This window comes from Dama dama, chromosome 10, assembly GCF_033118175.1.
Source record: "Dama dama isolate Ldn47 chromosome 10, ASM3311817v1, whole genome shotgun sequence".
In the NCBI taxonomy this organism is placed as follows: Eukaryota; Metazoa; Chordata; class Mammalia; order Artiodactyla; family Cervidae; genus Dama; species Dama dama.
The window spans coordinates 20,746,123-20,773,674 of record NC_083690.1 but is presented as its reverse complement, the minus strand read 5'-3'; the positions used below and the strand labels follow the sequence as shown (position 1 = coordinate 20,773,674).

The 27,552-nt window shown below is 38.5% G+C and overlaps 1 protein-coding gene across 1 annotated transcript; it reads right to left on the bottom strand.

The window, feature by feature from the left end:
* Positions 1-2: 2 nt before the first annotated feature.
* Positions 3-27,509, bottom strand: LOC133063520 (cytochrome b-c1 complex subunit 2, mitochondrial). Its single transcript, XM_061152990.1, has 14 exons — positions 27,353-27,509; positions 24,098-24,181; positions 23,851-24,000; positions 22,701-22,765; positions 21,272-21,328; positions 20,924-21,048; positions 18,460-18,557; positions 15,921-15,978; positions 12,494-12,589; positions 11,970-12,169; positions 7,252-7,332; positions 5,334-5,410; positions 3,539-3,692; positions 3-273 (listed from the first exon to the last, which is right to left on the bottom strand). Exons 1-14 carry the CDS (start codon positions 27,383-27,385, stop codon positions 190-192), a joined length of 1,362 nt encoding a protein of 453 aa, XP_061008973.1. The 5' UTR covers positions 27,386-27,509; the 3' UTR covers positions 3-189.
* Between the last annotated feature and the right edge of the window lie 43 nt (positions 27,510-27,552).

Below are 27,552 nucleotides of genomic sequence, written 5' to 3'. Positions count from 1 at the left end.
AAAACATTTAAATAGAATGCTTTATTGACTTTAGGTTAGTTGGGAACAATTACCTACATTTATGCTTTATGGTATTTCATCTCATTGGAAAAAAAGATAAATGTTACATTAGAGACTTTTCACTTTCATGTATTTGCTGCTCTGGGTTGACAAAATGTTCAGTTCTTTCCTGCAACATGGGATTCAGTATTAAAGGTCATCAATGAAAGGTGTATGCCCCAAATTTCCACTTGCTGCCATTGACTTCTGGCCAGAAACAAACTTCTTTGCAGCCTTTAAGATAGAAACAAAGACAGAAAGTTAATACAAATAAGCAAATAGACAAACTTCTGTTACTCTGAATATCTTATCCTTTGTGTGACTGAGCAAGCGTGATGCTCTAACGATGACAGTAGCTGTTAAAGAGCGAAAAGGAATTTCTGACACTGCAAAATGGGGCAGTCTCCTGCAGTAGGGCTGTCCGCCTCTGGGTCTGTATTACGATGGCAGATAGTCCGAGTCAATGAAAATACACCAACTGTTAACTTGTCAAAGTTACACCATAGCCTAGTGTTCTTTATGCCACTACTTTAGAGTTCAGTCTGTTCGTTCACGTCACGTGCAGTACCATGAGCAGCGGTGCTTAGACCAGCTTTTTAAATAAAGATGGTGTTGGAGCAGCTGGCTTGGACTCGTGACAGTACAGTACATGAGACAAGGACAACCATTCGGAAGAGTGTACAGTGATGAAGGCTCTGTACAGTCAGCAAAAACAAGACTTGGAGCTGACTGAGGCTCAGACCATGAACTCCTTATTGCAAAATTCAGACTTAAACTGAAGAAAGTAGGGAAAACCACTAGGCCATTCAGGTATGACCTAAATCAAATCCCTTACAATTATACAGTGGAAGGGACAAATAGATTCAAGGGATTAGATCTGATACACACAGTGCCTGAAGAACTATGGATGGAGGTTTGTAACACTGCACAGGAGGCGGTGATGAAAACCATCCCCAAGAAAAAGAAACGCAAAACAGCAAAGTGGTTGTCTGAGGCCTTACAAACAGCTGAGAAAGGAAAGGCAAAGGAGAAAAGGAAAGATATACCCATCTGAATGTAGAGCTCCAAAGAATAGCAAGGAGAGGTAAGAAAGCCTTCCTCAATGATTAATGCAAAGAAAGAGAGGAAAACAATAGAATGGGAAAGACTAGAGCTCTCTTCAAGAAAATTAGAGATACCAAGGGAATATTTCATGCAAAGACAGGCACAATAAAGGACAGAGATGGTATGGACCTAACAGAAGCAGAAGATATTAAGAAGAGGTGGCAAGAATACACAGAACTATATAAAAAAGATCTTAATGACCCAGATAACCCACGATGGTGTAATCACTCAGCTAGAGCCAGATATCCTGGAGTGCAAAGTCAAGTAGGCCTTAGGAAGTATTACTATGAGCAAAGCTAGTGGAGATGATGGAATTCCAGTTGAGCTATTTCAAATCCTAAAAGATGATGCTGTGAAAGTGCTGCACTCAATATGCCAGCAAATGTGGAAAACTCAGCAGTGGCCACAGGACTGGAAAAGGTCAGTTTTCATTCCACTCCCAAAGAAAAAAAATGCCAAAGAATGTTCAAACTATCACACAATTGCACTCATCTCACACGCTACAAAGTAATGCTCAAAATTTTCCAAGCTAGGCTTCAACAGTATGTGAACTGAGAACTTTCAGATGTTCAAGCTGGATTTAGAAAAGGCAGAGGAACCAGAGATCAAATTGCCAACATCTGTTGGATCACAGAAAAAGCCAGAGAATTCCAGAAAAATATCTACTTCTGCTTTATTATACTATGCCAGAGCCTTTGACTGTGTGGGCACAACAAACTGTGGAAAATTCTTAAAGAGATGGGAATACCAGGCCACCTTACCTGCCTCCTTTGAAACCTGTATGCAGGTCAAGAAGCAACAGTTAGAACTGGACATGGAACAATGGACTGGTTCCAGATTGGGAAAGGAGTACATAGGCTGTATGAAGCACAAGCTGGAATCAAGACTGCCGGCAGAAATATCAATAATCTCAGGTATGCAGATGACATCACCCTTATGGCAGAAAGGGAAGAACTAAAGAGCCTCTTGATGAAAGTGAAAGAGAAGAGTGAAAAAGCTGGCTTAAAATTCAACATTCAAAATACTAAGATCATGGCATCTGGTCCCATCCTATCACTAATGGCAGACAGATGGGCAGACAACGAAAACAGTGACAGATTTTATTTTCTGGGGCTCCAACATCTCTGCAGATGATGACTGCAGACATGAAATTAAAAGACGCTTGCTCCTTCAAAGAAAAACTATGACAAATTTAGACAGTGTATTAAAAAGCAGAGACATTACTTTGCCAACAAAGGTTTGTGTAGTCAAAGCTATGGTTTTTCCAGTATTCACGGATGGATATGAGAGTTGGACCATAAAGAAGTCTGAGTGCTGAAGAGCTGATGCTTTTGAACTGTGGTACTGGAGAAGACTTTTGAGAGTCCCTTGGACTGCAAGGAGATCAAACCAGTCAATCCTAAAAGAAATCAGTCCTGAATATTCATTGGAAGGACTGATGCTGAAGCTGAAGCTCCAATTACTTTGGCCATCTGATGCAAAGAGCCGACTCATTTGAAAAAACCCTGATGCCGGCAGAGATTGAAGGCAGGAGGAGAAGGGGACAGCAGAGGATGAGATGGTTGGATGGCATCACTGACTCAATGGACATGAGTTTGAGCAACCTCCAGGAGATGGTGAAGGACAGAGAGGCCTGGCGTGTTGCAGTTCATGGGGTCACAAAGAGTCGGACACAACTGAGTGACTGAACTACAACATCGATGATGAACTTAGGCGCCAAGTGAAATCAAGTCAGGATTGCTATCTTCCAATAGTCTGCATTTTTTTTCTACCCACAAGGATAGACCCCTGGGTGAGAAGATGGTTGAGACTGTGACATGAAAGGGGAGTTGGCATTTTTAATATGGAAAGGACTGATTTAGGGTTCATTTTGTAGTTCATGTACTTGTTAGGCATAGTAGGGAATACAAAGAGGTATAACACATAGTCCTTGCCCTCAAAACCAGTCAATTTTATAGGAAACAATATGTGAAGAAAAAAAAAAGAACAAGGGCAGGAGAATGTCTTAGGCTGAGAAAACTAAAGAAAATCTTGAGGTGGTGGACTGTGAAGGATTGGCAGGATAGAAAGTTTATTTTGGAGTGAGGAGGAAAAATAGCAAACTTGACAATTAGTGAATCATATGAAACTGCCAATATTTGACTCTTCTTGACCCTTAAAAATTTAAAATAGTTTAACCTAATGGTAAGTTAGTTGAAAGAGGAAGATACACAGACTTCCTGAGTTGACAAGGAAGCTATCTGCAGATCTGATGGGATTGAGCCTCTGCCTCCACACCAGGCAGATAAGATAACAAATACCCTGAGAATAGCATATACACTCTTTATGCATTCCTTCTGAAATGGCATCATTAAGGACAAGTTATGTGATGTTAAACAGATTTTCATTTGCTTACATTTATGACATCAGCGTCAGCTACTGCATCAATCTGCTGAAGGACTGTGGATGGCGGAGTGTATGAACCAGCAGCTAGAGCCTGGGAACCAACTTCATCCAGGAAACCCTCAGAAGACTCCACTGACATCAGGTACCCGGCTTTCAGCTTGTTCCTGTCCAGTGAAAGGTGTGTAAGTAAGGCAGAAGGCAGTTTTATGGAGCAAGTTAAAGTATGTTCCCAAATCCTTAAACATGTTTGAATAAATACGCAAACTAACAGCTTTGAAATTTTAAGAGTGCTAAAGGTCTCCATTCCATTTCTTCAGTTTACCAACTATTTTATTATTTACATTATCATTTTGACAGCTGTCATTATAAGATTATACTAAAAACCCAACAGAATGCATTTTAGTTTTAGACTAGAACTCAGATCTAGTTAAAAATATTTTAGTGTGAAGTCTTGACTACTGAAGGAATTCTAGCCTCCTGATACACTTTTGGTGATAATATTAGACATCTCTACTAAAGAAAATACCTGTGAAGTCTCTTCTCATTGTCCCTTTTAACAGAATGCTGTGGACTGGGATTTGTCTCATTGAGGACAGAACAAGTGGGGAAGGAGAATATAGGTCTTTATAAGTGCCTATAGCTTAAATATGGGCACAAAAGCATCAATTTGAAATAAAATCCAATTCATAATTATCCCAGAAAGAAACTGCTGTTCAATAAGGTACTTGAGTTATTTAACTCAAACTCAGTAGCAAGACATCCATTTAAACATAATTACAATTTAATGTAGCAATTTTACCACACTGTCAGCTTAACTGAAAAAAAGATTTACCTGCAGTAAACTTTACCAAGAGATTATTAGTTTGTCCCTTCAGCAATGACACCTCACTTTCTCTTTCAATACAGGAAGACTAAGAACCAAAATGTTTTTGAACTAAAAACCTATCAACTCCATCAAAATAGCAGGAAATAAACAGAACATTAACAACCAAAATTCTACAATTAAAAATGTTTTAATCTTCTGTATGAAAATGCAAGCTGCTTTGTAACTCTGTCCATAGTTTGTCTCTTTTAGAGAAACTCCCAGAACTACTGAGTTAACAGGTGTTTGTTGTTAGCACTTGCTGTTAGCACAGTGAGGACAGTGGGATTTAAAAAATCACCAAATAGATGGATGTTGCAATTTTTAAACAGGTATCTTTTATTGTCTATCAAATCAGTAAAGAGGAAAAAAAAAGCTGCTAGTGGTTATGGTGGAACAGGCACTCCTGATGATGTGATTATAAACTGGTACAACCTTTTAATACTGTGACTGCAAAATATATAAACACAAACATATATTTTAATGCAGAGCCTTTCATTATAATATTTATAACTCTTGGCCCAGTTGCAAATCTATACCAAAAAGTAATGTGAAATATGAAATTTTTTTAAGCCCAAAGATATCCTTTATAGTTTACAATTTCCAACTGCCAACAAGTATATTCTGACATACCAATTACTTCAATAATCTGAATAAATGAAAACAGCTTTATAAAGAGGTAATGTTGGTAATGATAATTATTAACAACTATATATGTTAATTATTTATTAACAACTATATATGCAGTATTAGCAATTATGTTTAAAAATGGTGAAGAAAATATTCAAAATGTTAATTATATCTCCGGGTGATAGGAATATATTTCCCTCTCCTTTAAACACTTTTTTGTACTTTTCAATCCTATTGTACCTTTGTTACAACAGTATTTTAACTAGAAAAAAATGCAACTTTCAAATAATTGAAAGTTAATATTGAGACTTACTTGGCAGCTTGGACATCTGCATTAGAAAGGTTTCCTTGAGCAATTGTTTTTACTTGGTTATAAGCAGCCTTGATAACCTAGGATAGAAAAGTAAAAGCTGGTCATCTTTGATCAGTGCCAGAGTCTCCTGCAGTATTCCAGATGCTCCTCTATGAGGCAGAAACACAAGATGGAAATAGTTGTGTCCATTTGGAATTTGTAAGTCACCATGTGCTACTTATACTTCCAGTAAAGTAGCTGTTTGTACAATATCCAAGTAGCCAAGCTTCTTATAAACATTAAGGGGAAGAGGGCAGAGGATGGCAGTAGGGTTTAGGAAAAGAAAACTCAGGGATTTATAATTGCTTATGAAGAATAAGCATCTTTTAAATTTCCCCAGGCTCTCAAAGTATCATGTAATTAATACTGCTATCTCTTACTATTCACTAAGAAGAAAGCAGTAAACCATATGCAGCCCATCTGTAAAGACTGTCCATGCCTGGAATGCTGGAGTCATGAAGGAATCAAGTTCTAATGATGTGAGTGGGTATAATAAACCTGGCCCATGATTTGCTCCATCCCAACCTTGGCATCATTTGGGGTCTGTTAACTTACTTTACCCTCCAAGTGAGCTGCCTATTTCCACAGCCATACCCCAGACCTGAACACTGAAATCCTCAATTCCAAGACCTCTGGCCTGTCTTTAATCATGCTATCCATATCTTCCATTTTTGCCAACATCTCTAGTTCCTTGATTTGTCCACTTTCAATCTATCACGTCCCACTGGCTTTACTTCTTTAGCCTAAATCCATGAATTATCCTTTCAGCCACTCCTACCAGTGTTTCCAACTCCTGCCACCTCTTCATACTTCTGACCAGCCTACTTTGCAAGACTGCAACCTGGGATCAACCCTACAGCTTGCCTCCTCCATTTTTCCATTAGGCTAGACATCTGACTATGAATCCGCTGCTCTGCTCATTCCGTGTGCATCCAGGCACTCCTCTGTCCCCAACCTCTTACTTTCTTTAAACTCTCCTTCTTTCTCTTATTCTCAAAACATGATTTAGCTTCCTGCCTCACCAGGGATGTACTTCCTCATCTCTGATATCCTGTTCTCCCATCAGCATTTATGTCCAAGGATAAAATGTCTATTTATACTTTGGATCCTGCTTGCTCTTGCTTTTACAGATTTAATTCACCTATACTTTCCTATCTCCTGTATTCACTCCAATTTCTTTCCTTTCAGTATGAATGTCTATCTCTTCCTACTTAATCTCTCAGTGTAAACTCTACTAAAATCCCACCCACTCCCCTACACCTACACCAACTTTGCATTTCTTTCTTCTCATTCATTTCTTAATATTAAAATAAATTTTAGTTCACTTCCAGTGTCTTGTAAAAACTGATATTGCCCAAGTTTGCTAAAACTACCAGACTTCCCTGTGGTAACTAAAGGGATGTTAATACAGAGTAGGTCAAAAAATTGTTAACAAGTCTCTCTTTCTTGGTCTTCAAATATACCAGTTTCTCTTCTTTTTGTTTCGTTGGCCATTTCCCCTAGCTTGACCTTCAGTTTTCTTCTCCTACAAACTTTCGTATGTAACCCTGGTTTCAACACACTTTTCTGTTGAGGACTCCCAGTATACATCTTGGCCTTGACCTCACTTGAGTTCTCCATTTAGATGCCCTAGACGCAACTTAATGCCACATGTCCACACAGAACCAAAATACCAAGGAGGTGTTTCCTCCCTCTTTCCTCGAAGGATTAGTATATACATTTTCCATTTTTAATTTTCCTGCATAGCAGGTAACACTTTAATGATATTATACTAGACAGAGAGCTGATAAATCACAGTATTCAAACATTCTATATTTTCAGTAAAAAAATGTTAACAGGAGAAAAAAATCTTGTGATAATTTTTCAGTTTGCAACTTACATCTCCAGCAGATGCAGCTTGTGAGATAGTGTAGAACCCAAAGAGTCCAGAATCTGAGTAACTGGCATTAAAAGCAGAAACCTGAAATATAATGAAACTTTACTGTACGTCATTCTACCAGGTAAAACAGGGTACAGTTTCCCTAAGGTTGTCTAGAGAAAATATGTACCTTCACAGTATAAGCAAAGAGATGAATTAATACTTCACTTAACTGGTTCTATTAAGGACTGAAGTGTTCTGTACACAGGTTACCTTTTTCAGAACTATAATGGTTTTAACTTTTCTCATTTAACTCTTTCTAAAATGGATTGCTCACTTTCCTTGGTATTTTCTAACCTTTTGATGATTAAGGGTTAATGCAAACAGTAACCTGTAAACATTACTACATTACTAGTATAGATTCAATACAGCTGAGTGATGCAGATCATGGTCCTTGACATTAGACAAACCTGCTTTCTTCCCTCTGCTGTTGGTGGTGACTTCCTTTTCACCAATTCACTTTTACTTTTTCTACAGACCAAAGTCAAACGGTTAGAAAATTTTTTCTGCTTAGTAGCAGGTGTCCAGGGGAGCAAGAACTTTAGCCTCTGGAAAGCAGGGCTATTTCTGTGTGTAGTCTGAGTAGAGTGTAAGCTCCCTGAGGTGGATATGACATCCTAGTGAAGTGCTTCTCAGTGTTTACGTGGACCGGTAACCTAAGGGTCACTTGTGTGTCTGAGCACTGTGTGCTCAGCTGTATCTCACTCTTTGCAACCTCATGGATTGTAGCCTGCCAGGCTCCTCTGTCCATGGACATTTTCTAGGCAAGAACACTGGAGTGGGTTGCCATTTCCTATTCCAGGGGATCTTCTGGACCCAGGGATCGAAACCACATCTCTTGCATCTCCTGCGTCTGGAGGTGGGTTCTTTACCAGTAGCAATACCTGGGAAGTCCAAGGATCACTTGAGTTGTTATAAAAAACACACTTTCAGGTTCCCACAACCGATCCACTCACTCAGATCACTACAGATGAAGCCCGAATTTTAAACTATATTCCAGGTGAAATTTGAAAACCATGGGTTCAGTCCATATGAAGCACACAAAGATATGCACTTCAATCACTTGAAGTTTAATTACAATTCTGAGACTAACCTAGTCATTCTCCAAATTTCTGGCCAAATTCTAAAGTAGGAATTTCTGTTAAATTATGTCACTAGATTAAACTCCAACTATCCAAAGCATCATTAACGTTCAATGGAAAAGAGTAAAGCATGAAAAAAAGAAAACACAGTAGACCACAGACTGGAAGAAAGACCATTTGGAGGAACTCTAATTTAGGACTAATTTAAGATACTGGTTTGAAAACTGTGCTCCATGGAACCCTAAGGCTCTGTTTAGAAGATTCCAAGGGTTTCACTGTCAAGTAAGACTTCTACTTTTTTAAAAGCAAAAGCTTTTGTATTGGGCATTGCAGCTGGGAAATGGTATTGGATTAAAAAAGGCTCCTCTGCTTAAAAAAAGTCTGACGCAACCACTCAAGTATTAAAAGGAAGGATAAAAGACTGATTTTAATTTCCACTGTTAAAGGTCAAATGGCCAAAGACTTACTAAAGCATAACCTACCTGTGCCATGAGCTATTGCTGAAATTATGAATAATACTTAACCCTACAATTTTGTGTTACTTTTTAAAGATATCATTGAGTACAGCACTTTAACAGCATCATCTTTTAGGATTTCAAATGGCTCAGTCGAGTTCCTTCATCTCTACTACCTTTGTTCGTAGTAGTAATGCCTCCTAAAGCCCACCTGACTTCACATTCCAGGATATACAGCTCTAGGTGAGTGACCACACCATCACGATTATCCACATTAAGACCTTTCTTGTATAGTTCTTCTGTGTATTCTTTCCACCCCTTCTTAATCTCTTCTGCTTCTGTTAGGTCCTTACTGTTTCTGTCCTTTATGGTGTCCATCCTTGCATGAAATGTTCAGTTAGTATCTCCAATTTTTTTGAAGAGCTTGCTGGTCTTTTCCATTCTAGTGTTTTCCTCTATTTCATTGTTCATTTAAGAAGGCCTTCTCATCTCTCTCCTAGTTGTTCTCTGGAACTCTGCATTCAGTTTTGGGTACATCTTTCCCTTTCTCCCTTGCCTTTCACTTCTCTTCTTCCCTGAGCTATCTGTAAAGCCTCCTCAACCACGCTGCATTCCTGCATTTTTTTTTCTTTGGGACGGTTTTGGTCACTGCCTCCTATACAATATTACGAAGCTACATCCATAGTTTTTCAGGCACTCTGTCTACCAGATATAATCCTCTGAATCTATTAATCACCTCCACTGTGTAATCATAGGGGATTTGATTTAGGTCATACCTGATATAATCCTCTGAATCTATTCATCACCTCCACTGGGTAATCATAGGGGATTTGATTTAGGTCATACCTGAATGGCCCAGTGGTTTTCCCTATTTTCTTCAATTTAAGCCTGAATTTTGCAATAAGGAGCTCATGATTTGAGCCTCAGTCAGCTCCAAGTCTTGTTTTTGCTGACTGTACAGAGCTTCTTCATCTTTGGCTGCAAAGAATATAATCAATCTGATTTTGGTATTGACCATCTGCTGATGTCCATGTGAAGAGCCTTCTCTTGTATTGTTGGAAAGGGTGCTTGCTATGACTAAAGTGTTCTCTTGACAAAACTCTGTTAGCCTTTGCCCTGTTTCATTTTGTACTCCAAGGCCAAACTTGCCTGTTATTCTAGGTATCTCTTGACTTCCTACTTTTGCATTCCAGTCCCCTATGATGAAAAGGACACCGTCTTTTGGTGTTAGTTCAAAATTGGGAAAGGAGTGTAACCAAGGCTATATCTTGTCACCCTGCTTATTTTACTTATATGCAGAATGCATCATGCAAAATGCCAGGCTGGATGTATCACAAGCTGATGATACCACCGTAATGGTAGAATGCAAACAGAATGAGGGTGAAAGAGGAGGATGAAAAAACTGGCTTAAAACGCAACGTCCAAAAAACTGAGATCATAGGATCCAGTCCCATCACTTCATGGCAAATAGAAGTGTAAAAAGTAGAAGCAGTGACAGATTTTATTTTCTCGGGCTCCTAAATCATTGTGGACAGTGACTGCAGCCATGAAAGTAAGACGCTTGCCCCAGGGCAGGAAAACTAAGACAAACCTAGACAGCTATTAAAAAGTGGAGACATCACTTTGCTGACAAAGGTCCATATAGTCAGAGCTATCGTTTTTCCTGTAGTCATGTACGGACGGATATGAGAGTTGGACCATAAAGAAGGCTGAGTGCCAAAGAATTGATGCTTTTGAATTGTGGTGCTGGAGAAGACTCTGAGAGTCCCTTGGACTACAAGGAGATCAAGCCAGTCAACCCTAAACTATTACTGAGGCTTAAGCTCCAATTAAGTTCACTGAACTGAACTGAAGCTCCAATACTTTGGCCACCTGATGTGAACAACTGACTCATTGGAAAAGATTCTGATGCTTGGAAAGACTGAAGGCAAAAGGAGAAGGGGGCAGCAGAGGATGAGTCTGTTAGGCAGAACCACCGACTTAATGGACATTCAGTTCAGTTCAGTCGCTCAGTCGTATCCAACTCCCTGCGACCCCATGAACCGCGGCACGCCAGGCCTCCCTGTCCATTACCAAAGTTCACCCAAACCCATGTCTGTTGGGTCGGTGATGCCATCCAACCATCTCATCCTCTGTCGTCCCCTTCTCCTCCTGCTCTCAATCTTTCCCAGCATCAGGGTCTTCTCAAGTGAGTCAGCTCTCCGCATCAGGTGGCCAAAGTATTGGAGTTTCAGCTTCACCATCAGTCCTTCCAATGAACACCCAGGATTGATTTCCTTTAGGATGGACTGGTTGGATCTCCTTGCAGTCCAAGGGACTCTCAAGAGTCTTCTCCAACACCACAGTTCAAAAACATCAATTCTTCTGTGTTCAGCCTTCTTCACAGTCCAACTGTCACATCCATACATGACCACTGGAAAAACCATAGCCTTGATTAGACGGACATTTGTTGACAAAGTAATGTCTCTGCTTTTTAAGATGCTGTCTAGGTTGGTCATAACTTTCCTTCCAAGGAGTAAGCGTCTTTTAATTTCATGGCTGCAATCACCATCTGCAGTGATTTTGGAGCCCAGAAAAAATAAAGTCAGTCACTGTTTCCCCATCTATTTGCCATGAAGTGATGGGACTGGATGCCATGATCTTAGTTTTCTGAATGTTGAGCTTTAAGCCAACTTTTTCACTCTCCTTTTTCACTTTCATCAAGAGTCTCTTTAGTTCTTCTTCACTTTCTGCCATAAGGGTGGTGTCACCTGCATATCTGAGGTTATTAATATTTCTCCTAGCAATCTTGAAACCTTCCAGCTGTGCTTCTTCCAGCCCAGTGTTTCTCATGATGTACTCTGCATATAAGTTAAATAAGCAGGGTGACATGAACATGAAGTTCATGAACATGAAGTTAATGGACATGAAGTTGAGCAAACTCTAAGAGAGAGTGGGGATTTTGGATTTTTTAAGCATTCAATTCTTTTTATATTAGAATAACAGTAAGTTTCTGATAGACCCACTTCAATTTTACAAAGATTTTCTTTGTGTCATCTTAAATTTTAAAAGCAGATTAACACTAAGAGCAAGTTCCCAGGACAACATTGCAAACACTAAGCCTTTGAAAACAAAAGGAAAGATGTTCAAGGTTCAGACTCACATCAAACGGCTGGTGAACTCCCTTGGCAACAGCCTGGTACAGACAGCTGGTGGCATTGCTGCCCCTCTTAACGTGTGGTCCAGCACCGAGGACGTGCTGGAGAACACTGAACGCGTTTGCTTCCGCACTTCCGATGGCTGCACTCTCTGCTACGAGAGCAGCATGGACGAGACTGTCTCCGTTCTGTTCTCGAATTTCACCTGGGGCCACGTAAACAAAGAGCAAAGAAGAAAGCATTTTTTGGTTTTATTCTTCAATATTCTCTATGAGACAGTATTACTGCATTAAGATGAAGCTTTTCTCTGGCCTGGTGCTCTCCTAGATATCCTTCCCTTCCCCCAACACATTCACAAACATACTTAACACATAATACCCAAGCAACTGATACTTTCCACAATGATACTATCTCTTTCCACATTGATACTGTTTGGAAGTAAACAATCAGGCCTATTATACTCCAATATGCTATTGTGGGGGAGAGGCGGCATCCTGGTAAATTAACCTTAACAGAACAAAATGCTTACCTCCATGGTACTTGGCTTTTGCACCAGATAAACCAAGGCCACCCCTTATGTTAAGAAACTGTTCAGCAACTTGCTTTAGGACAGGATGACTCACACCTATTTCAGTAGAAACAAACAAACAAAAACTATAGAACCAGAATTTCTAAAACACAATTGTAGAATACCTACTATTTTAATATAAGTAAAATATTATAATGCTACTCTTACAGAGATATGCATTTACAGCTTTATTATATATTCATCTAGAACCTTTTTTCTATGTAAATATTAATATTATCCTTCTTATTTTTAAAATGGTATCTTCTATTGATACTGTTTCTAACTTGTCTTTTGTAATTTACTTCTGAGTGGACTACACCAAACATTTAATGGTTATAAAGAATTCTATTATACCGATGTACCATTATTTGATCAATCTCTTCCTGATGGACATCAGTATGTTTCTAATAACTGGCTATTAAAACAATACTGCAATATGCATCAAGAGGCATTTTCAAAAGGAACGAAGAGATACTCCACAAAATGGGAAAAATATTTGCACATCATCTATCTGGCAAGAACAAACAACCCAATTAAAAATGGCCAAAGCACTTGAATGAACATTTCTCCAAAGGAGACACATAAACTGCCAAAAAGCACACAAAAAAGATGTTCAATGTTATCAATCACTACAATCAAAAACCACAATGAGATACCACTTCATACCCATTAGGATGGCCATAATCAAAGATATATGATAGTACATATTGGTGAGGATGTGGAGAAGTTGGAATCCTTATACACTGTTGGTGGGAAAATAAAATGGTTCAACTGCTTTGGAAAACAGTCTGATAGTTCTTCAAATGGTTAAATAGAGAGATATCCTATATCCTAATCCTAGCAATTCTACTCCTAGGTATACACCCAAAAGAATGAAAAAGATATTTTGTTGAAAATTTACACATGAATGTTTATATTCTTAATAGCTAAAACATGCAGAACAACCCAAATGTCTAACTGGTGAATGAACAAAATGGGGTAATGAAATATTTTTCAGCCAGAAAAGGGACTGGAACATTGGTACATGCTATAATATGGATTTACCTTAAAAACATTATGCTAAGTGACTAAGTGAAAGAAGTCAGTTACAGAGGCTATTAATGTATAATTCTCTTTGTATGAAATGTCCAGAATAGTCAGCTCTCTACAGATGGAAAGTAGGTTGCTGGTTGCCAGATGCAAGGTGGTGGAATGAGGAGTGACTGCTAATGAGTATGGGGTTTCTTTTGGGGATGATAAAAATGCTCTAAGATTAGATAGTGGCAATAGCTGCACAGCTCTGAGTATGCTAAAAACCATAAACTGCACACTTTAAAAAGGTGGATTTTACACAATGCGAATTATACCTGTTATTTTTATAAAACAAATGAACAAAATCCAACTACTGCAAACAATATTCTCATGCAAGTATTTTGTAAACTTGCCAGAATATTTCTGAAGGGTAAATTCTTAAAACAGACCTCCAAAAATGTACCAGTTTACACTCCTGCCAATAATTTTTGAGTGCCTATTTCTCCATACCTTGGTTAATACTGGGTAGTGTCAATCTTTTAATTTTTGCCAACTTCACAGATTAAAAATTTCTTAGTTATTACATCTTTTACAATAGTTGTATACACACATATAACACACTTTCTGCATGAACTGTTTGTTCTTCCTTTTGTCGATTTTTCTATTAAACTGTACTTAAAAGCTCTTTGTTCAGAGAAATTTGCCCTTTGTCATAGGTTTTGCAAATACTGTAATGAATTTAAAAGTTAGTACTTAAAAAAAAATTGACTAGCTTTTTTCTTTTCACAGTTGTGGAGGATTTATTTACATGCTATAAAACTGTTTTGGGGATATTTTAAACATTTTATTGATGTACAGCTGATTTACAATGATGTGTTAATTTCTGTTGTACAGTAAAGTGATTCAGTTATACACATACTTTTTCATTATGATTTATCACAGGAAATTGAATATAGTCCTCTGTGCCTTATATAGTAGGACCTTGTTGCTTATACATTCTATCTATACTAGTTTGCATCTACTAATCCCAAACTCGCAATCTTCCCTCCCCGACACCCCTCAGCAACCACAGTCCTGTTCTCTCTGAGTCTGTTTCTGTTTCACAGATATGTTCATTAGTGTTGTATTTTAGATTCCATGTATAAGTGATATCATGTGGTACTTGTTTCTCTTTCTGACTTACTTCACTTCGTATAATGTTTACATCCAGTCATGTTGCTGCCAAGTGGCATTATTTCATTCTTTCTAATGGCTGAATAATATTCTATTTTATGTATGTACCATATCTTCCTTATCCATTCGTCAGCGGACATTCAGGTTGTTTCCATTAAAGACTAGCTATTAAAATCCTATCAGGGCTTCCCTGCTGGCTCAGTGATAAAGAATCTGCCTGCGAATGCAGGAGACACAGGTCTGGGATCGATCCTCGATCTGGGAAGATCCCAAATGCTGTGGGGCACCTGGGCCTGTGCGCCACAACTACTGAAGACTTACAGGCTGTGCTCTGCAACAAGAGAAGTCACCACAGTGAGAAGCCTGTGCACGGCAACTAGAGAGTAGCGCCCGCTCTCTGCAACTAGAGAAAAGCCTGGGCAGCAACAAAGATCCAGCACAGCCAAAGAAATTTAAAAATTTATGTATATAAAAATCCTATCACATACTGACTTTCTGACATAACACAGGGGACGTTCTCAAATTTTGTTCAATCCAGTATTCACATAATTATAGCTTAAGGGACTGTTTTTTTAAGTAACTCATACAGAGACAGTGAAACAATATCTTTATTCTTAACTATAAGTGCAACATCTACTAGCAGTGCACCTTAGTTTTTCTTTTTTCAATTAACCGCTTTCTAAAATGAGAAAGAATGGAGACTTGTGTAATCAGAATTTAAGAAAATATGCAAGTGAGTATGTTATAAATTGAGACTGGTTACCAATATAGTGATAGAATTACAATGCACTGGAAAGGTGTCCCCTTCACTACCGCAACAATTACAAAAGGAAAAGTCAGCAACCTCAGGGAATTTCCTGACTATCTACCACTTTCTCTGGGAGCCAAGAACCATGGAACTGTAAGTTATCTAGATATTGATATAACTGTAAAACATGTATATATAATACATATATACATATGACAGTATCTGATTTTACAGTTTCAAGGATGATTCTGCCTTCTCATGGAATATAGTTTCCTGTGCTATGACATAGGATCTTGTTGCTTATCCACTCCATACATAACAGTTGCATCTGCTCTTCCCAAACCAACCCTTTCCCGCGCTCCCCCTTGGCAACCGTACGTCTGTCTTCTATGTTTGTGAGTTAAAAGAACTACTCTTAAAAGCAGCAAACTGACACGCAGGTAATTGCCAACTTACCAAGTCCAATCAAAGCCATTCTTGCACTTGTAAAATGATTCTGTACAAAGTCATGTAACTGAGAAAGTGAAAACATTTATCAGGTTATACTGGTAGAAATATAAAGAACTATAAAAACATCAAAGTGCAGTTTAACAGAAAATAAACAGTCAGGCTTAAAAGCTGCTGTAATGAACTATAAGGGACTACCTAGTATTGAATTAAATTGAGCTTTTAAAATCCATTGCTAGGACTGAATTGGTGATGGTTATGTAACTCTGTGAACAGAATAAAAACCTGAATTGTGCATTTTAAATGGTGAACTGTATGCTATGTAAATGACATCTCAATGAAGCTGTTAATGAAAAAAAAAAACACAACAAAAATTAGAGCACATATTGGCTTGAACTTGAAGAAATGGGACTAAGTTTGTGATTTTTATTATAATGTGATTTAAGTAGTACATCAGGTTCGTCTTTATACAAGTAGTAATAAAATACTGTTGTTAACATTCTATAGTAGAGCTAATAGTTATATCACTATGTTCCTCTTGCCTGTCTTTGAAGATTTTTTTGCTACTAAGTTACTGTCTATACCAGGGTTTCCAACCTGGGTGATTACAGAATTATTTTGGGAGCTTAAAAAAAATTCATCAATGTCTCCCTACTAATATAAGCTAATACAGTAGATTCAATGTGAAATCTTGGAATCTTTATATAAATAAAGTAGGGCTAAAACATGCATTCTCAACTATACTACTGCTCCCAAGAAAGTGAAAATTACTTCTTGGGGGAAGAAAAAAAAATCCTTTATATATAAAGTACAAATATACATACAGTGCATAAGCAGATATACAGTATATCTGTGGTGTTAAAAATTCACGGGGGTGGGGGGGCATGGGTGGTGGTGGCTAAAAAGGTTTAGACTAATGTTTAGACTTGCTGAAGCTCAGTTTATGTAGAATTTGTGCGCTAAAATGAATGCTGTCTCCATCTATGGAGCCATCTTGGAAAGTCATATTCTATTTTTTTCCTGGTGATGTTTTTCTACTGAATGCTGCTTTTGGTCAAAGTGTTCCAGCACCAATTTCTTTAGAATTTCCTTTAGCCTAGGGATACATTTTAAAAATGCTAGTAACTTTGATAATCATGGTTAATATCTTGGTATTTGTCTATGATACACACACCTTACTTTTTGAAAAGTGGGACCCCTTAATACATCCTATTCATAAATTATTTTGATAAAATGCTATGAAAATTTCACCATCAATCATTATTCTTGAATAGTTGAATAGTATTCCATTCTACAGATATTGAATATGTTCTTTAACTAGTTCTCTAATATTGGATATTAAACTTGTTTCTAATTTTTCACAATTATATACAATGCTACAATAGACATCCCTGTAGGTGAATGTTCTCTTATGTGCATTCTTTTAGCTACCTCAGTAACATATCTTCACAGAGTGAATCTGATTTCTGAAAAGCTTCAGAAACTCACTAGAGGTCAGTCTTATGAAACATACTGGCTGTTCCAAGTTGGATGATACCAGTTCTAATATTTTTAAAAAGTGCCATATGAATGATAGGCATTAAATTGATAACTGAATAGTTTTCTTAACCAGGAAATAAGTCAGAAGAGGAAAGGGAAACAAAATTCAGTTTTCTATAGTGGATAACGCGAAATGAGAATTAAAAAAACCCTTAATTTCTGAGTCACATGTACTTTGGAAGTGTTGATAATTCCCAGTTTTTCTCTTAATGTCTTTTGCTAAAAAATTATAGGGGAGGGGGGCTGAGAGTGGTAGGAGTAGGAAATTAAGATTATATACACAAGTCTACACTTGCAGATTTAATGCTTAATGTTCCGTATTTTGGAAGCCAAGTTCTATGATATATACATGACTGTGATGTGACAAATCTGTACTGCCAGCAAAGCGAGGCAGGTATACAGGAGAAGTAAACGGGCTGGTGAGCTGGCTGATGGCGGAATGGGAGGCAAGGGTGTGGAGTGAGTGGTCAGTCACAAGACTATGGTATTTAAATACTTATATACTATTTACAAGATACATATACAAAGAAAAGGGTCTAGAAGAAAAATATACCTAGGTGCTAACAATGAGTGCCTTCAGACAGCTGAGATTTTTTTTTGTCTTTATTTTGCCTGTCTTTATTTTCTGAAATTTCTGTAATGAACGTGCCCCTTTCATAATAAACACTTTTTTTTTAGTTGAAAGATACACAAAAACTGTTCAGACAGAATTTTAGTTAAAAAGCAAGCTGATGAATGGGCAATCCCCTGGTGGATCAGGACTCTCTACTCTTTACTGCAGGGGACATGGGTTTGATCCCTGGTAGGGGAACTAGGATCCCACAAGCTGCATAGTATAGCCTAAAAAAAAAAAAAAAAAAAAGCAGCCAAGTGATAGAAAAAAAAGCAAGCAAGAGAATCTCTTAAATTAGAAGATAAGAAAATTAGCAAACAAAACTGAATGGGAGATGAACATTCAAATTAATGTGAAAATGAGCACATTTAAAAATGTTAGGTGTTTTATCAGTACCTCATCTGGTGTCACTTTTCCAATCCTATAATCAGGACAATATAAGGAATTAGCCAAGGCATTTCTGTAAGCAGTAGCATGTAAATTTTCAATGATGTCTGTAAAATAAGTAAAGAAGCAGTTACCGAAACATTATTTAAATAAAGACAACACCATGTAAAGAGCCTTGAAAACAACTATACAACTTTGGTCATTGCATTCAAGCATTGAAAATTTACTATCATTTAACCTCTAGCAACTTCTAAAATTCTGCCAGTCGAATGTGCTGAGAAAAATAAGATTCTCTGACAGCAGCCTGTAAATGTCAGAATCCACCTAAACATTTCTCAAACTTTAATCTACCTAGCATCATCTGGAAAGCAGAATGGCCTGGGCTTCAGATTCAGAAGTCTGGGTCTAATTACAGTTCTGCCATCAACTTGCTGTGTCACCTTGATTAAATCAGCTAATCTGGATTTTGTTCACTTCTAGGTTCCCTCTCTAGGTAATGAGGGAGTTGTCAGGATAAGAGAAGATATGAAAGTGTTCGTGTTAGGTCACACTGCTCGCTTCCAGGGGTCAAATGCTACTGCCAAGCTGCACTCCTCCCTGGCACTGTTCTTACTTCCCTGGTTCAGTGTCTTTGCTTGAGGTGTTTGTCTTTTACCTGCTTATTATTTGGGCAGTCCCTCTATGCCAAGCACTGAGTTGGAAATACAGAGATGAGTTAAGACACACACCTCCCCTCAAAATGTTGAGGGGGAAACACTATAAAAGTATTAGGGTGTGATGTTAGTAGTATATTACTAGGGAAGGGCACTGAGAACTGGAAAGGAGTTAAGAGAAGTAAAATCTGGGATGAGTAGGTGTGTCCCAGGTGAAAGATCTGGGAAAAACATTTCAGACAGAGGAAACAGACAAAGGCATGAAGTATGACAACAGTTTGATTCAAAGGGGAACTGCAGCTAGGAGAGAAAGAGATAGAGCAAGAAACAAGGGAGCTAGGCAGGTGCCAGATCATTGGAGTTAACATATATGCGAAGTTAAAAGACGCTGGGCCTCATCTCATTGATAATAAGAAGCCTTTAAAGGATTTTCACTGGAGTTTCATGTCAGAATGATCAAGTATCATGGAAACATGGAAGATGGACTGAAGAGGTATGCCTGAGTAGAGAGACACCAGTCAGCAGACTATAACAACTGCTCATGCACAAAGGATGAGGGCTGCAGCCTCACTGCTACCAGTGGGGAAGGAAGCTACTCAGGACACAGAAGTCATCTTTTCCACAATTTTACTATTCTATCTCTTTTATCAAAAGTCTGGAGTGACAGTTATCACCATGAAATATAATATGAGCAAACAGGAGTCAAGCACTCACTATGTTCCAGACACTTGGCAGGCCTGCATATGAATGAAGTCCACACCATTCTGAGCCCCTGCAGTTGGTCACCTGCTTATACCTCAGTGGTCTACCTGCACATTTCTGCTCCTACCAGAAGTTCTATGACTTCTGAGAGTCAGTGGTGCTTTTTTTATCTTACAGATTTGTTCTGCCAGATATGCTTGTCAAGATTATATAACCAAACATTCTATAAACACAAACATGAATACAAAAAAGGTTTTTTTAAATTAAGTTGATTGCTTTGGAAAAACCCAATAAAAAGGAGTTGGCTAAACAATAATAGCAATATATAACAGTAAAAGTAGCAGCAGCAGCAGCAGCAATAAACTGCTGCCAGATTTGGTATAGGTAGAACAATCATTAAAAAACACCAGGGGGTGCTCTGACACAACCTAGAGGCGTGGATAGGGAGGGAGGTGGGAGAGAGATTTAAGAGGGAGGGAACATATATATACATATGGCTGATTCATGTTGATTTAAGGCAGAAACCACCACAATACTGTAAAGTAATTATCCTCCAATTAAAAATAAAAGACTGTTAAAAAACAAAAAACACCAGGGAACTTCCCAGGTGGTATAGTGCTAAGCATCCATCTGCCAATGCAGGGTCCATGGGTTTGATCCCTGGTCTGGGAAGATTCCACATGCCGAGGAGCAACTAAGCCTGTGCTCCATAACTACTGAACCTGCGGGCCTAGAGCCCACGCTCCACAGCAAGAAAAACCCGCTCCCCCAAACTAGATAAAATCTGTGCGCAGCACTGAAGATCCAGCGCGACCAATAACTAACTAACTAAATAAATAAAACAAAAAAAAATCAGCGGTGGGAGGACGGGCATAAAACACAGGTGAAAGGCCTAGGATTCTGTAATAAATCTACATATTAACATGATGAAAAATAATCAACAATACAAATGTTTAGAAATGAACAATGTTTTAAAAAGTGGACAAATTTTTGGAAAGTGTTATTTTCAAACCCAAGGCGAAAAAGAAGTCAACAGCAATTTTATTCCTCTACAAATTGATTTTCTTGAAATCCCAGTATCTTAGAAACAACAGAATATAATCTGAAAGTGCACTTACGAGCCTGTGGATTCTGAAAAGCCACAGCTTTGTCAATCCTTAGCTGAGACTGAAGGGCAGCTACCTCCCAGCGTCGAAATTCTGGTGCTGTGGTGACATTGAGCAGGAACTCCATTAGAATATCACTACAGAAGACATGAAGCTCAGGGTTACCAGTCAAAAATGTAAAACGAACATCCATTCTACACAACTCTAACGCTCTTTTTATTAAATTTTAGGCAGCTTGTGAGTGATAATCCAAAACCAACATCAGAGGTCATGCCACATAAAAAAAATAAAGAGTAGAACTGAGCAACTAAGTATTTCTTTAAAAGCAGATCTTCTAAATAAACACACACAGGTACTCACACATCATCCCGCAGGCATTCCACAGTATAGGCCATGTTTTCCCTTGTTGAAGTCACGCTGAGTCAAAAATAAATTACAGTGAATTATCTAAATCAGAAGAATAAGCTTTCTCTTATATCTTCATTAAATCAATCTTTTGGAAAAAATATTTTGAAGTATAAAAAGTATAAGCAATAGTGAAGAAAAATATGCACACTCAACTAAAGCTTTTAACTATTTAAAAAAATCTTAAATAAGAAAACAGTTAAGTATTTCAACTTGACAAAAAGGAAGAAAGTCCTGACATATCACACTTGGATAAACCTTGAAAACATTTTTCTCAGTGAAGTCAGTCAGTCATGAAAAGGTAACAAATACTGTGTGATTCCACTGATATGAGGTACCTGGAGTAGTCAAAATCATGGAAACAACACAGAATGGTGCTGGCCTGGGGCTGGGGGAAGGGAAGGTAGTGTTTAATAGCTACAGAGTTTGGGCTGGGGAAGATGAAAACGTTCTGGAGATGGGTGGTGGTGATGGTTGCTCAATGACACTTATTGTTATAGAACTACACATTTTAAAGGTGGTAAATTTTATCTTATGTGTATTTTACCACAACTTAAAAAAGAAAAGGCAAGTTTAAAGTTGAAGATCTCTTTGTATCCTTCCCAGGTTCTCACACTTTCTCCCACTTGAGACAAACATAATCATAAGCATTACGTATTATTTTGTTAAAAACCTCCTACCTTCAAAAAACCTTAAAACTTGTTTTCCACAAAATATTTTGTTAAGTCTGCCATGTTGATACAGACTGAATTCATTTCTTTTTTTTTTTTTCTGAATTCATTTCTTAACTGCTATTCATTCCTAACTGTAGTAGTCCCAGCATATTATTGTATCATACTTTACTTATCCACCTCTTTAAAGCCAGGCATTTATAAATTGTTTCCAGTCACAATAAAGAACTCCTTTGTGCATGTGGATTAAAAACTGTTAGGCTGTAGAATATGCTCATTTTTAATGTTAACTGGTATTTCTTGATTCTTTCCTAAGTAGCTGTATCAACTCATACTCCCACCAGCAGTATAAAATGGTATTGAACTGTTGATTATAAGTAAAGATCATTGTTTCTGGCCTCTTCTTCTGGGAACAGCCTATTCCTATCTTTGTTCCTATCCATTTACTCTTTGGTTGTTTTCCTAATTTGTAGTTCTTTATTTTTCCAAATAATCCTCTCCATATTATATATGTTGCAAATACCTATTTTTAGTTACTTAGATTTTTACTTTAAGGCATAAAGATGTTTTACATTTATGCAGTCAAATTCATCAGTCTTTTCCTTCTTGAGCCTTAAGAAACTGTTAACCACCTCGATAACAGAGAAAAGTTCCTTTACAATTGATCATCTTCTGGTGTTTTCAATATTTCTGATTATTTATTTTTAACAAACCTTAATTTACCACCAACTGCTTCAATTCCACGGGTTATCTTGAAAGATGAAGCTCCTTTTGTAGTCTTGGAAAAGAAAAAAACAACCATTTTTGGTAATTTTTAATGCCTGAGTTTGCCAAACATCACTTTATGTCAAAATCTAATGTTTATCATTAAATTCAAAAGGAACACTAACTAAAAATACTACCTCCTTTTAAGAAATACCCAACAAAGTTGACCCAAAAGCACAAGTATAGATTTTTATATAAAGTACATTTAGATAAAAATTCAATTATCAAATACATGCTTGTTGGATTCATCAATCTATTGTGAAAGAGATTTGCATACGGGAAAAAAATAATTTTCTTTCAATTTCTGGCATTTCTTTTTAAAAATTAAAAATGTCCTTTTTTGGTACATGATTCTTTTATTTTTTAAAAACTTAATTAATTTATTTTAATTGGAAGCTAATTACAATATTGTGGTGGTTTTTGCCATACATTGACATGAATCAACCATGGATGTACATGTGTCTCACCATCCTAAAAATGTTATCTTTTTACTGATTTCTTATGCTCCAGCACGAACATCCAGATGGACACTAATTTACTGCTTCTCGGTGATAAGTATCCTGTGATTTTTCATGCTATATTAGGGGACTGTACTGGGTTGAAAACTGATCCCCAAAATTCATGTCCACCCAAGAACCTACAAAAGTGACCTTGTTTGGAAACAGCCTTTGCAGATGTAAATATTTAAAATGAGGTCATGCTGGATAAGAGTGTGCCCTTCAGTAAGAGGGATGTTTGGACACAGAAACACAGACAGACAGGGCCATGTGAAATCAGGGGCAGATACTGGAATGATGCAGCTGCAAGCCAAGGAATGAAAAGGACTGCTGGCAACCACCAGAAGCTGTGGGAGAGATAAAAGCATGATTCTTCCTAGAGCCTTCAGAGGAAGCATGGCTCTACTGACAGCATGACTTTGACTTCTAGCCTCCAGAACTGCGACAGGATAAACTCCTGTTGTTTAAGCCACAACGTTTGAAGCAACTTGTTATGGCAGCTCCACGAAACCAACACAGGGGTGTTGCTTTTAGTTTTTCTCTTCTGTAGGACCAAGATACCACAGATTTCTAAACACACGAAAGTAGTAAAGATGCTTACCAAACTGGATGCAAGACGAAGCAAATGAGACGTTCCTAAATTGTTGGAGTTCTCATATCTGCTGCCTGCTTTAATGAACAAACCAATTCTTGATGCAGGAGCATAGTTTTCGAGAGAAGCAATCACTAAACCATTCGGTAACCTGGTAAACTGTGTATAAAATAAAGCACGGATGTGATTAATATCTTTATGTTACCAAGAACAGTAAGGCATGTATGTGTCCAGTGAGTACCTCAGGGGGACTAACCTCAAGGTCCTGAGGATGTAGAGGCACTCCTGCAGGGGCTGCTGCGGCCTTAGCTTTAGGAGCAACTTTGAGCGAATAAAATCTCTAAACACAAAAAAAGACAGGTTACCATATTTCTCAAAAGAATAGTGCGTTGTATCCAAGTTGGCCCAAGCAATAGAGGGTGTTCAGTGGTAAAAAACTCCATGGGAGGATTCAGCTGATTAACCTATTAACTAACCCATGAGTTTACCCATGCCACTCTTAAATCTCTATTTGTGATCTGTAGGGCTTGAAGGAACGCTGAGTTGAACATGTTCATTTCTTATATAAAGATTCACAACATTTTCTTTTAACTACCTTATTAGAGCTCCAAGTGGTCCTTTCTAGGCTCTAATGCTTTGGAACTTTTAAAAAAAGTGTGGAATAGCCAAATTCAGACCTTTTTATAGGTTTTAGCATTACTGCTTCTCTTATCTGCCTAAAGAGTCTCATCTTTTTAGTCTACTTTCCAATATGACTTCATTTCCTTAATCATTTTAGTAACCTTTAAAAAGCATATCAAAGAAAACTTCATCCAAGCCCCCAAATATTTCCCAGAGTATCTTCACTCTCTTTTGTGCTACATTAAGACTACACCATTAAAGGTTTTTTTTTTTTTTTTTAATCTTTGACTAATATACCCTGAGATTAACGACAGCTTCATCCACAGCAGATTCTCAGAATGTAATATGCAGCCATGGGAAGGGATCCTCTTAAACGTCAGATAATGGATCCAAAATGTGTAATTTTATTCAGCTTTTTTCTTGGTGAATGATATACAATGCCACAGAATTAATTCTGATTATGTCTAAGGATTATAAGGTTACTACTGGAGATGCTGAGAATTAAACCTTAGTACGCCCAGGATTAAATGAACATGCTGCCTGAGTTTCCCAAGGAGCCCCTCAGAGGCTGCAATGTCCCTACTTCATGTTGTCCAGGAGGGCTGCTGGTTGTGCATTCAGCTTCAATGCTGTACTATTGAAAAGTTGGTTCCTAGTTTTCATTTGCTGTTCAGTTCAGTTCAGCCGCTCAGTTGTGTCCGTCTCTTCTCGACCCCATGAACTGCAGCACGCCAGGCTTCCCTGTCCATTACCAACTCCTGGAGTTTACCCAAACCCATGTCCATTGAGTCAGTGATGCCATCTAACCATCTCACCCTGTCGTCCCCTTCTCCTCCTGCCTTCAATCTTTCCCAGCATCAGGGTCTTTTCAAATGAGTCAGCTCTTCCCATCAGGTGGCCAAAATATTGGAGTTTCAGCTTCAACATCAGTCCTTCCAATAAACACCCAGGACTGATCTCCTTTAGGATGGACTGGTTGGATCTCCTTGCAGTCCAAGGGACTCTCAAGAGCCTTCTCCAACACCACACTTCAAAACCATCAATTCTTCTGTGCTCAGCTTTCTTTATAGTCCAACTCTCAAGTGCACACATGACTAATGGAAAAAACATAGCCTTGACTAGACAGACCTCTGTTGACAAAATAATGTCTCTGCTTTTTAATATGCTGTCTAGGTTGGCCATAACTTTTCTTAGCGCTTTCAAATTATAAGTTACAATTAGCTTTACTTTATCATCATCAATTTCATTCGCTGGGTCTGGTACAGTTAACTCTACTAGTGATTCTAGCTTTTGATTTTTCCAGAAAGTAAAAAATTTAAGATATGTGGGCACATCAGTTGCTAAGGTAGATTTAGGTGCTCTCCTCTCAAATGTGCCTGAGCAGTGACACTTCGTCATAATGTACTTTCTGTAATTTGTTCCATTCAAACCTGTTGCAACGAATTATCCTAGTAACTGTCCATACAATTACTATTTTGTTTTAATAACAAAAGATGTATAAATTTATTCTTATTTAAAGTAAGTGCTGTAAGTAGAACCAACAATTGCTTTCAAGCTTACTGCAATTTGTTTACATTGATCCTCTTCAACTCTGTTATCTTTGAGTTCTTTTTCTACTGAAAGGTGAGGATGGAACGAATGAGGAGATGGTTTTGAGGTTTTTTGCCAGTCAAACTGGACTTCCCTCTAAGGGTTATTAAAATCATCGGTTAATTTAGGGGTGCTAAGAAGGCTAAGAGAATTACAGTCTAAATCAAGGTCATTTGTATAATTCATAGTTTATCTATTTAAATATTAAGTACCGGGAAACTCCATTCCCTGGTTTTTCGAACCTTCTTCTAGTAGATTACTACGTTTCTTAGCAACCCAGGCTCTCTTGGTATTTTGAGCTGGATAATTCTGTTGTGGGTGGCTTTGAGCACTGAAGGATGTTCAGCAGTAGCAGTCCCCCGCCCCTCAGGTTGTCACAACCAAAAATGTCTCTAAAGTGAAGTCGCTCAGTCGTGTCCGACTCTTTGCGACCCCATGGACTGTAGCCTATCAGGTTCCTCCCGCCATGGGCTTTTCCAGGCAAGAATACTGGAGTGGGTTGCCATTTCCTTCTCCAAAAAATGTCTCTAGATGTTGCCAAATGTCCCCTGGGGCAAAATTGGCCTCGAAGAGTTGTTTTAATCTCAGAGGTTGAGACTGTTCCCTCTTGATAACCACCAGTCCACAATGATATAACACTGATACAGGAGTTTTCCCCAAGTGACAGCTATGTGTCACTAGGACATGGAGGAGGAGCCTTAAGAAGCTCCAAAGGAAAGGCCAAGAACCCCTCCTGGATAAATATTAAAACGAGATCAAGAAAAGCACACTTTATGCAGCCAGGACACGACAGTAACAATCAAGTTGAAGGTTCACTGAAAAACGCTATACAGGTATTAGCTCATTTCTTTCTTATGATTTTACTCATAAGCCGCTTAACAGTTGGAGAAGCTGATGCTACATGATATGCCAAGAAACACAGGCAGCAGCTGATAGGGTAGGGATGGGGGCCTAGGTCTACACCGGCCTCCCGCGACACAAATTTCGCGGTCTCCTTCACCTGCACGCAAGAGCAGCAATGACCTTCAAAGGTGTCGCCACCGAATCGCTTCACCTCTGCTCTCAAGCCCTTTCTCTCTCTCTGCACGTTTTCCTGCATTAGGTCTCCTCTACTCAGAGCATGAGCGGGCCTTCCAACGCCTGACCCACCCAGCCTGGAGCCCAGTTGGCCCGCAGGGTTCAGCTGAAGGGCAGAACGAAGCCCAGCGCCCAGGGGCCCCAAACCAGGCAACTCCGGTCCGTGTGACCTTGCTGACCATCTGCTCTCCAACCCTTCCCCAAGCCCGCCAGCTGTGCTCACCGAGAGGGGCCCGGCTCTGGTTAACAGCTTCATTGCTCAAGATTGTTCTGAGCCTCGGTCACTGCCGCCTTAGAAAAAGCAAGATGGTGGCGGACGGCGGCAGTGGCCCAGCTTTCCCTGCGACACTCTTTCCCACGTCGCTTACGTGAGGGACTCTCTAGACGACCGGCTGCGCTCTACTGCTCCTTGGAGGTTGGGCC